General features: G+C 45.6%; 1 protein-coding gene across 1 annotated transcript; it reads left to right on the plus strand.

The window, feature by feature from the left end:
* The first annotated feature begins 6,786 nt into the window (after positions 1 to 6,786).
* LOC8029702 (facilitated trehalose transporter Tret1-like) lies at positions 6,787 to 11,573 on the plus strand. The gene is made up of 2 exons (XM_040500787.2): positions 6,787 to 7,118; positions 10,273 to 11,573. The coding sequence occupies exons 1-2, from the start codon at positions 6,920 to 6,922 to the stop codon at positions 11,436 to 11,438; spliced, it is 1,365 nt and encodes a 454-aa protein (XP_040356721.2). The 5' UTR covers positions 6,787 to 6,919; the 3' UTR covers positions 11,439 to 11,573.
* The last annotated feature ends 345 nt before the right edge of the window (positions 11,574 to 11,918 follow it).

An 11,918-nucleotide genomic window follows, 5' to 3' on the forward strand; every position in this document is an offset into this window, starting at 1 on the left:
AATCTATAGCTTTCCAGAGGTGTCTTGGTCTGCATTCCCTCTAGGCAACAATCTCTTTCTGTGGCCTTAACTTTCTTCTTAACTGAGACCTGCTCTTCGGTAACTCCACTATAGCCTAAAAACTTTCTTCTTAATTTGCTACTGCGCTGTCTCCACCTTGTGTCTATACTCCTCATGTATAGACCTTTTCATTTTATTCGTTGCCTCACCGGTGGATAGAGGGCGCTGACACACTCGGCGCCATCAGGTTGCTTCACTTTGGTTGGTTTCGGTTTCAACGTGAAAGCGGCTGTGTTGCTGTTTTACGTTTGCTTAATTTTGTGATTCGATTAGTTTCCTTGTAGCACAAAACAAATAAAACAATGGTATTGAGTCACCTTGAGAGATGTATCTTAGCCTAAATTGTGGGCTTTTTGCTTACCCACTCCTTTGATGTAGCTGACCAGAAAAACAAACTAATGAAGAGACTAACATGTGAATATAAATAAGCATATCTACAGCTTGATCAGCAATGTGCTCAATCGGCCAGAACAGATGAACTCGCGAGTTTAGAGTTTACTACTCACTGTTCGTTTTCGTGGGCACCCAACCTTTAGTGAACTTCGCAGAATAAAACCTTTCGTGTAATGACGCAGATAAATGGTATAAAAGAGTAGTATCGCCTCGGCCTATTTTTTTTTTAATTCAGTACTCGAGCATGCTTTGACATGCTGAGTAGGAAGTTTCTTAAATTGTCAACCCTGCTAAAGTACTCATAAGCAGCATTTCGTGATATTGGCCCTAGAAAAAAAAAATATTTTTAAATGAACATTTGCTTACTCAAGATATAAGTGACAGGCCCGTCAAATTAAATCTGGCATTTGTCTTCCGTTAAAGTGGCCAAATAAAATTAAAGGGCTCAGGAAGAGAAATGCCTCGGATAGTTTGGCTGAATTCTAGCCCTAGGCACCACTTTACGAACCTGTGTGAACAAATATTAATTTTTTTGAACAGATTCGCTCTTTAAAGTTAGGCGTCGCCAGCCACCAAAACTAAACCTCTATGCACCATCGACAATCCTAGACTAAAAAATTGTTATGCAAACGGCTCTTCTTTTTTTTGCGTAAAATATTGCGGATTTTAGATACGCACAAAAACTAAAACCGCGTACGCAAACAAAAAAAAAAAAGAAGCGTCGTCGTTATTGAGCATGCGCCGAACCCAAACCGCGTTTTGGATTTGCAAATAGAAGCAGCGTTATTTCTTTGTGCACGCTATTCTAAAACTCGCTGCCGTTAAGTGTCTGTGGCAGTTTCTTACGCGGGAAGTCCCAACCTTTGTGTTAAAATAAATTGAGTGGATGACACTGGTTATCTAAATATAATCAATAAATCACTTAAATGACTGTCGAAATGGAAGCGAGCACGGTATACAATTTCTTAAACTTCATAAGTAAACCGACCAACCGAATATTCATGTCGCAAAAAAAGATTGAGAACCTCATCAACATGTAGGTGTGATATTAAGAACAAACAATTCGCCTGATGTTGACGTACCATTACTTCTAGCGTCAGATAAAATGCAAGTTAAACATTCGTTGTCCATCTCCTCCGCGAGTTTCCTTACATAATCAAAAGCAACTGTTTTCGATATGTTATGAATACAAAGAACGATACTTTCAGGAAATAACGATAGTCTCCTTGCGCTGACTATTCTTGAAGCCTTCCGATCCTAAATGCGCGATATAAATATACGCGCTTCTTACTGGGAATATTCCGTTACTATTACTAAACAAACCATAGTTAACATAAGAACCTTTAAATTCTCGTGATGCTTTAGTCGTCGAGTAGACATATCGGACTACAGTTTCCGAAGCAAGGCCAGAAAGCGCGGTGAAACGCAACAAAAAACACGGATGCAACGCATCCGCCAAGTTGCGGAGGGGAGAGCGGGGGAGCTAGTTGAAGCAACCTAATGGCTGCCGCGTCACGTGATTCCAAGATGGCAGCGCCCATGCGGAGGAGGATGAAAAGGTCTATAAATAGCTGAAAACCTTTCGTGCCCATTGCTCCCCACCCGTTTGCCTCGACCGATCCTCAAATTCCATCTTGCTCACGGCTTCCCTGCCCTCAAATGACGCCCATCCGATGTCTCCTTGTATTCGCTAGTTTGTTTGGCGTTTTGCAATGCGCCCCCAAAGTCAGCCTACCTACTCCACGCTGTTTTATTTCTACTCTTGCTTGCACATCGGATTTCATGCATAGTACTGCGTTTCCAAAAGTCAAGCCAAGCACCATCACCCCTTTCCAAATCTCCCTCACCACCTCATACCTGTTGTAATTACAAAGTGCTCTATTTTTCAGTACAGCAGCATTTCTGTTGCCCTTACCTATTATATACTTTTCATGATCACTGAGATATTCTGCACCATCACATATCCATACTCCTAGATACTTGTATTTATTAGCTCTCTCAACTGTAATATTCTGTATCTTCAGCATCTCAACTTCATCATTGTTAAAAATCATGACAGCTGATTTTTCACTACTGAATTCTAAACCTAATTCCTCTCCTTCCCTACCACAGATGCTCACTAATTCCTGCAAATCTATCCTGTTGTTAGCCATCAGTACGATATCACCCGCATACATCAATCCCGGTAAGGATTTGCTGAATTTTTTGGCCTAGCTTACTGTACGAAAGGTCGAATCCAAGCCCACTCTTCTCTAGTCTATCTTCCACTCCTCTCAGATACAACATAAACAGCAAAGGCGATAACGGCCACCCCTGCCTAAGGCCTCGGCTCTTGGACACGGGCTCCCTCTGTCGGGGCACGCCGTGATTGATGCTATGGATAGGATAAGGGAACGCTCTCTCACAATACTTGACGGCGACGGAAGGACGACTGTCCGGCCATGGCGAAGCTCCTTTTTGTAAACGTGTGGGTATTTAGAGGTTTCTGAGCTCGAACAAACAGCAAAATTTTCGTGTCATATCTGGAACATTCTTGTCATGCAAACAAAAAAATAGATAAAAAGGACCAGCGCTGGCGAAGATCAAACCACAGGCAGCGACGTGGGAGTCGAGCACGCTGCTGACTCAGCTATTCGCGCGCATGACATTACTCCCCTCTCGGGCATAGTTCAGTTCGAGTTGACTACGTGAATCACCTTCGGGTCGCAGAGGGCTCCGTGACAATGTTCATGTTCCGTCGGGCAACGGCTTGCAGTGTGGGTCCTTTAGGTAGCGAATAGCCTTGAGGCCGAAGCACCACGTTAACAGTCAATCGCTGAGACGATGAATTAGTGTTCAAGTCCACACTTGGTAGCTGGGCGGGAACTGGGTGTCTTGGCGGCAAAGAGTGTACCGGCCATTATCAGCAGGTTGTGCGGCTTGAATCAAAATGCGGCCGAGCTGGCGGACTTTTCTTACGCTCGTTGAGTGAAGAAACCAAGAGTCGTCGTCCTGTTCGTCTTCGTGGCCGACATCACACTCATTGTCGGTACCGTCATCGGGTTTGTCATGAAGGCCATCGTCAAGGTTATAGTCGGGGTTGATGATGAAGTAACCGTCCGAGTTGTTCTTGAGTCGCCGTCGAAGTCATCGCCAGAGTTGCCGTCGAAGTCGTAGTCGGGATCGTCGTTTATGTCGCCGTTCCAGTCGTCGCCTGTGTCATCGTCAGTGTCGTCGTCAGTCTCGTCGTCAAGGTCGAAGAAACTGTTTATCGTCGAGGCCGTAGTGAGGTTGGTTGTTGATGTCGTAGCCGGGGTTTGTTTTTGGAGTCGTTGACCGTTTCATCGGCGACGGCGCCGTCAAGATTACCATCATGTGGTCGTCTGGGTCGTAGCCAGGGGCTTTGTGGAGTTTGTAGTCCGGATCGTTTTTCAGGCCATAGTTGAGGTCGTCATTGATGTCACAGTTGGGGTCATTCTCGCATGTTTTCGGGGACGCCGCCTTCACGATCGTCGCCTTCGCAGTTATTGTGTTCACAGGTGGTTCTCATCGTGGGCATAGATTGCGTTGCCTCGCTCCTCCACCAAGATGTCACGAATGAAAACATAAACTTGATTAATAAAACTTAAGATGAATGTTTAATTCCTCGAACTTATGCCAAGACACATAAAGTAACAAAGAGCGTACATACTTGACGGCGACGGAAGGACGACTGTCTGAAGCAGACATGCGAAGCTTCTTTTGTGTGCGCGTGGCTACCTAGAGGTTTCCGAGCACGAACAAACAACAAGATTGTTGATTAATCTGGAACATTCCAGTCATGCAACCAAAAGAAATATAAAAAGGAGAAACGCTGGCGGGGATCAAACCCCTGCCTGAAGTGCGGGGGTCGAGCACGCTGCTGACACAGCTATTCGCACGCGGCAATATTCAGTATTATCATCATCATTAGGGACCTCATGAACTGTTTTTGCCAAGGGCCCCCAGATTCCTTAATCCGGCCCTGCTCCTTATCATTGAGACTACATCACTACATCATCACCGTGGCGGATGCGGTTCACCCTTCTAATTTAACTAACTAAAAACATTATCAGTGTTTATTTAGTCGCAGGACTGTGCGCAAAGATTGATAACGCATTTATTAAGGAAGATGTGATGGTGACATTAAAAAAAGGCAATCAACATCAAGAGGATTGAGACAAAAAATGAGGATAATTATGACTATTATAAAAACTATATGGTGTGTTGCATACAAGCTAGGTAAATTAATATACAGGCTTTGTGCGTACGGTTACCTGAAATATATGTAGTTCTTGATACCCGACAACCTAATAAAATCTATAAGAGAGAATTCAGGGTAGATTTTTGGTGTTCTGCCTAGCCTCCTGGGCTGGACTACTTTCTAGATGTAAGAACTTCCGAATGCGTGACACAAAATTAGGACTATTTCTTAAGGACGAACATGTATCCCTCTTCCCACGGACCGTAAACTACAACTACCGTCACCTCGCACGCTGACCCCAGCAGTAAAAGTCATTGAGCTCGCGCATGCGGAATCGTGATATCTAGCGCACTCTTTTTCCTTTTCGGCGCGCCACAAAGATATGTTTCGGCCAGATAAAGGGGACTCGCGCGAAGCCGTAACATTGATAATGCCCCTGAGCCGCGCGCAACTGCCGGTGGACGGTGGACCACGGGACGCCGTCGGAGATGGGACGACGGCACTCCCTAGGAAGTGTTCCGGTGGGCTACATACGATAGCAGACTGGAGCGCTGGATCAAAGAGGATCTGAGGAGTGGCCCACGACGATATACATATGCACACCTTCAGCGGGAGGTTTCACTATGCAGCCTCCGTCGCAAGCACAGCCCGAGGCAACAACGCCACGGGATAGATGGACGTCGCCACCGGCTACACGGTAACGTTATAGGGTCTGCATATCTATTCTACTCGGGAAATAGCCTTGTCGATACACTCTCAGAAGCTCGTGCCTGAATGCTGCCCCACAACGCACTGAACACCGATCACCGAACTTCTTTTCATCTGTGGAGATAATGAGAAGGGCGATCGGTATCATGCCTCGTGGCCATGCTGCCTCAGTTCCAAAAAAGGTAGCCTCCTCTTGTGTCCCCGAGGCTGCAGGACCATTAAAACGCGACACTGCTAGCCCTTTTCATTGATTGAACTGGTTAAATGTATTGGTGCAGACACTGTAGTCACCGACAAATTAAGAAACGCAAGACGTGGTTTATTCTGTTCGCAATTCGTGATTCGTTCTTCGGTGCCCTTATCGCCTAATTTCGGAACTTCATTGGCTGCGAAGCGCTAATAAGATTCTTGGGACTCTCCACGCCCTGCGCTTTTTAAGCTGTTAGAGACTAGACTTCTGACAGTTCACGAAATCTACATCACTTGATAGCTGCGCTATTTACCCTAACATTGAAATGCGCTGGTTCATATGGTATACGCCCTCTTAAATTTGTGAATTTATGCTGCCTCCCTTGCCCCCTCCCATCATTGCACTTCAAGCCTTTATCACTAATCTTCAGTTAACCAGCGAAAATGGCCAGCTTCAAATGCTGATGCAGTCTCAGTGACAAATGCAATGGACGTCCTTGAGCCACTGAGACGTTATCATTGAAGCAAGATGTTTCCTACTTCGTTTCATCTTAAGTACAGACGCAGCCGACGAGCACCATGATGGTGTTCGTCACATGTCTGTACGTGTTCTGTCATCGCTGAACCGATCAAAAACAGAAAAGGCCCAGTGAGTTGCGCTTTTTAAGCTGCTTGATCGATCCCACTAGCTAGCGTCGGCGGCGTCTGTAAATTGAAAGGAAATATATGTATGCTGATTGAAAGAGGATGAGTGATTAGCGTTCCGAGTGAATAATATGCGCGAAGGCACTTCCGAGACTGAGCGTATATTTCAAGCTCTTGTAGAATAAAGTATAGAGCACTTTAAAAGCTTACTTCGTGCGCTATCAGATGTCTGCGAATGCATAGCGCATCGCGAAGCACTCGCCGTCAATGGGCTTTTACAACAGACGGTATGATTACCGGGACAGAATACCGCTCACCTCCTCAGATTCCGATCACCTTCTCATCGATTAAGTTAAACGCGTCAGGCGTGTTCTGGGTGCACTGAGGGGCCGCGAGCAAAGGGGAACTTCTAAGATTCTACACAATGATACTCCCTAACCTCTGTTTGGAATGTCTTGTACACATTCAGCCATCGGGCTGCATGTATGCTCGGTGGTTCCTTCCTCGTGGAGTCATAATTATCACCGACTCTCCTCACGCCTTCACTCTGTTTCCAGAGACCTCCTTGTCTTTAAGGCGGGCTCTAAGGCGGATGCACCCAGCGTGTCTGAGAAGTCTCCACTTCTTCCCCAAAGGCCCGCCCAGCAGTGGACGCCCCCAGTTCCATCGTCGATCGACCCCGATTCGGTCGGGGGAAGCTTGTCGGGGACGCCGGACCTAAAGATGCAGAAGGCAGGACACCGTCGACTTTTTTTGGCCGTGACCGCGGCCATGATGGCCACCATGTCGTACGGCATGTCCGTGGGATACACGTCGCCTGCGCTGCCTGACATCCGCCAGCGCATGGACCTGTCTGACGACCAGAGCGACTGGTTCGGATCCTTGCTCAACATCGGCGGAATATTCGGAGCCCTTGCTGGGGGTAAGGTGGAACCTGATCCACTTGAAAAGTGTACACAAAAAGATATAGAGTTGAAAATAACCGGAAGAAGAGAGATGAAGCGAGAGAAGCGGAAGATAGAGACTTTAAGAGAAAGAGAGAGAAAGAGATAGAGACAGAAGCAATGGCAGAAAGAGAGAAAAAGATAAAGAAGCTTCGAGAAAGAGAGAGATGAAAACAAATAAACAGAGCACTCTCTAAAAAGAAACGGACTGCAAGTTGGCTTTCCTGAAAAACACGAGACAGGCAATTACGGCAAACAATACGAACATTCCAGCGAATCACGACGATTATATTAACATTAAACAAAGAAAGCAATGTCCGCAGGGACAATGAGCATGACGTTTCACTCGCTTAACAGACCCTTTTCACAAGTCTGCGCCACCGCCTGTCCGCCATTGCTTGTTCACATACTCTAAGCATGTAGCACGAGCACTGCGTCAGTGTTCGGCGTGAACTCGGCTCGGCTCGTATTGGACACGAGCGCTACGTCAGGGTTCGGCGAGGACTCGGATCCAATCACGTGCTTCGTGTCCAAGCAATGACGACCGCCAATGTTGCTCGATGAACTTTTGAAAAAGATCTATTTCCGCGCACGTCGTCGGCCGTAGGAGAAGGAACCCAACGTTCTGGATCTTATTAGGCTTTTATGAAGTTTATTCTCTCTCTCTTTCTGATCTAATCGTTTTATGTGCTTCGTTATTCACTGGGATCCTTCTGTTCTTCGTAATTATGTACAATCTGCGTGCTCTGCAGAAAATTTAGCGCACAGGCGTTTTCTAGAGTGCAAGAGCGAGAGAAAACGACTCGGGAAGGGAGATGGAAAAAATATGAATACAAAGAACAAGACCAAGATAAAGAGGCAAATGAATAAGGACGTAGGGCAAAATCTACGTGGGGAGAGACGGAGAGATGCAAATGCAGAGACTATTAGGCAATGAGATGTACCCTCGAAAATAGGATGTAGGACATTTTCGAAGTAAAAATTCCCAAACTATAATGAAGCTTACCGTTGTTTCGCGAAAATGTGAAGCCTGAAGCAATCCTCGAAGGAGTGAAGTCTGTTAGAACTTCAAATAGGCAAATTGCCAACGAATTCAACTCACATACATGACAGAAACGTCGTGTTGCCAATATTTCTACGATAATTTACTGGCTGTATATGCGAGGAAGCGACCGAAGCCCATCGACAAAAAATCAATCCCACGCTTAAAAAAAGAACAAAAAAAAACAAACACTAGTTCTTTTTCTATTTAACAAAATTGAAGTAGCGACATTTTTATTTGATGCGCACGGTCGCATTCAGAAAAAAAGCAGCCAGGTTTGTCACTGACTGATTTTATTACATACACAAAAATGTGTTTACGTCTAGCTCAGAAAGGTAACCCTCTAGATGTACCGAATAAACGTTTTCGTTGTTCGATAATAGTGGATGAGAAGTTTTCTTGAGGGACCACGAGACCATTATATAAAGCGTCCCCATTAAAAAATTTTTTTTCACACTGATTTATGATAGTTTGATCCGAAATAAGAATTAAACTTTACAAAGGAGCGATTTGATTGTACATAGGGTTGTTCGATTAATGGCGTCGAAAGTTCAGGGGATATAGGGATTTCCACGAATACGTCTTTGCAATCCTCATCAAAGAAGCTAGCCTCGAGAACCTTGTAGACAAGCATAAAGAATCTTACCCTCACAAACGAGAGACGAACAAGTTTATATACGCTGTTTTCAAGCTCGTTTAAGCCTCACCCGAACACCTGCAGGCAGTCCATATCTTCGAAGAGGCGCTAGCTATGATAGAAGACATTAAAAAAATAGTTTGGCGGCTCACTTTTTCTTACGTGATATGAGACTGTGGGACAATTGGGGATGTTATGTGTTATTTTATTTACAGATACTACGACACCTTCGCTTCGAAGGTGTCGTAGGACTCCGTTTCAAGGCTCAAACTATAAAACACAATAAACATTTTGTAACTGTAACAAACAAACAACAATTATAAAGACCGCTACATTTGATAAACGTAACTCACCCTCCGCGTCTGGCAAAACCAGGTAAGCGCAGCGCATTCAACCATAAAAAAAAAAATACAGTCTAGCAATATTTCCAGAGGGCAGGTTAATGCAATTCATTTAATTTCATATTCTTTTTGAGGATTACAATTAGATCTGATTGATGGCGTATTCTTTGTCGTATTATTTATAGACTTTATCTTGCCTGGCAGTGTTTTGGTGTTTGTCAGCCGCGCTGTTCTTTTCTGTGACACCAAATATAGTTGATTCTGATTACGGATAGTACTTTTGTGTTTCAGTGGACCATCGTCGTTTAATCCTTTATACTTCACGTTAATGTGAAACATAATATCAAGTTTTACATGTCACTTGTTTTCTTTTTCTTTTTTTAGCAAAGTCCCTTTTGGTTTCTTACGAGATAATCCTGCTTTTATCAAGTTTAATCTTTTTGTCCCGGAGCTGCCTCGCTGTCAAAGCGATTCATTTTCTCGTATTATTCCGCATACGGTAAGGCAATGCGGTCATATCTTCATACGAGCATACCACGATTACTAGGGTGTTGATGCTGGGGGTATAAGCCGGCTATCATAAATTCAGTCTGACAATCGGGTCAGGTAATTGTGTGATTTTTTTATCTCCCAGACTAGTCGAAACATGCCTTAGGTGAAGTGAAGACAAGTTATGCGTTAATCCGGAGCAGTTAATATTTTACGTATCTTCCCTCTGGCTCCGCATGTCCTTCTCTTTCTCTCTCTCTTTCACTCTCTCTGTCCCAGCTTTCTTCCTTGGTTCTAAATCTCGAATTCTTTATTTCCTTACGGGGAAGCTCGACAGAACTGCTGCTCAGGCTGATCAGCATCTCTTTATCTGCACATCCTACATCTCCTTCGCTTTCTATAGCTCTCAGAAAATATGTTAAGGAACTGTGGCCGTTATCCGCTACCGCTTTGTTGCTCCTGCGGCATTAAACCTAGAACAGCAATCACTTTACGGCCTACGTGACCTGTCCAACGCATGCATAAACCATTCTGGCGCGTGACCAACTTTATTCCTGAGATTTTCTACTTGAAGCTCTTGTTGCGAATTGCTTCCTATCATTGTTCTCTTTTAAACATTGCAGGTCAGCTCATCAGATTCATAGGCCGCAAGCTCACGCTACTACTCGCGACGGCCGTCAGCGTCGCCGGTTGGCTTTGCATCGTCTCTGGTACAGTTCCCGGTGTACTCTTCTTCGGCCGAGCTCTGACGGGCGCCTTCATGGGCATGACGTCGATAACGGCGCCTGTCTTTGTGTCTGAAGTGAGCCCCAAGAATATCCGCGGCCTCCTCAACGTCATGTGCTCCATGTCTTACTCCGTGGGCGTGCTCTTGGCGTACATCATGGGCAAGTGGCTACACTACGACTGGCTCGCTGCGGCCAGCATGACCCCACCAGTTCTGATGGCCCTGATCTTGCCATGGCTCGCTGACTCCCCGCGATGGCTCTTCCAGGTTGGCCGTGATGAAGACGGCTTACGAGCTCTACACTTCTACGGGAGAACTGACGCGGATGAAGAGTACAAGGCGATGAGGGCCAACGTCGACGCCACCCAGAGGTTCCAACTGTCGGAGCTGAAGCAATCTTACATCTACAAGCCGTTCATGATGACTCTTTTAGCCCTGTTTCTGCAGCAATTTTCGGGCATCGCCGTTCTGCTGTTGTACACGTACGATATATTTACCCTGGCCGGCTGGAAACTATCCGCAGCCGACAGCTCCATCGTCGTGGGTACTGTTCCTCTGGTCGGCATAGCACTCGCCGTGGTACTCACTGACCGAATCGGGCGCCGTATACTCTTTCTCTTCTCCCTGGGCGTGTCCGCAGTCAGTCTGGCAACACTGGGCACCTTTTATCACTTGAAGCAAACCAGGGGCGCGAGCTTCGTGGAGGCGTTCGGCTGGCTGCCTCTGGCCACGCTCTGCGTGTTCTTCCTGGGCTTTTCGGTGGGCCTGCGTCCTTTACCACCGATCCTCATGGGCGAACTTTTGCCGATTAGAATCAAGGGCTTCGCATCAGGCATTCTTATGTGCTTTTTCTTCGCGTGCGCGACGTTCACAACGAAGGAGTACCATCCAATGATGATGTTCTTTGGACAAGGCGGCATCTACTGGTTCTACGCAAGCTTCATGGCGGCCGGCTTTGTCCTGGTGATGGTCCTCCTGCCCGAAACTAAGGGAAAGAGTTTAGAAGACATCGAAACAATTTTCGGCAAGAATCGGGAGCCACCGAAAGAAAACGGGTGCTAACAGGAAAACATTTGTTTTTTAATTGAACACTTTAGCAGAATTTAACCGTTCGGTAATTAAAGCAGCGTGTGCTGTCATCTATTTTCTGGACTAGCTCAAATAAACGACACCAAATAAAGCATGCTCATATGAAAATAAAGCTCACATAATTATTATGAATCCCTTGTATGAAACTTGCAAGGACGTTTCGCAGGGAGAAACTTTTTTTTTTTTTTTGTATCTGCCGTTATTGCAGACGTTAAAAGGGGGCAGGGTCCTGTGATTGGCAGCAGTATCTTTGATTTGATCTAAAAGCGCCAGCGGGTAAGGTATTGCATATGGCGACGTCACAGGAACGAGCTTAGTGTCAAGGTTTTTTCACACAGGTTCGTTTGCTTACAATTTCTTACACTACGTGATGAGTAACAGGCACGATCATGTTTCGTATGTCGCGTGCAAAGCTGCTCCTTAAACAAGTCGTCCCGCTTCATTCGAAGCACG

Source organism: Ixodes scapularis, unplaced genomic scaffold (assembly GCF_016920785.2).
Source record: "Ixodes scapularis isolate PalLabHiFi unplaced genomic scaffold, ASM1692078v2 PGA_scaffold0__279_contigs__length_252992795, whole genome shotgun sequence".
Classification (NCBI taxonomy): Eukaryota; Metazoa; Arthropoda; class Arachnida; order Ixodida; family Ixodidae; genus Ixodes; species Ixodes scapularis.

Coding starts and splice junctions, on each gene's coding strand:
- LOC8029702 (XM_040500787.2), top strand. CDS start 6,920: ATGCAGAAGGCAGGACACCGTCGACTTTTTTTGGCCGTGACCGCGGCC. Junction 7,119..10,272: donor ATTCGGAGCCCTTGCTGGGG/GTAAGGTGGAAC, acceptor TAAACATTGCAG/GTCAGCTCATCAGATTCATA.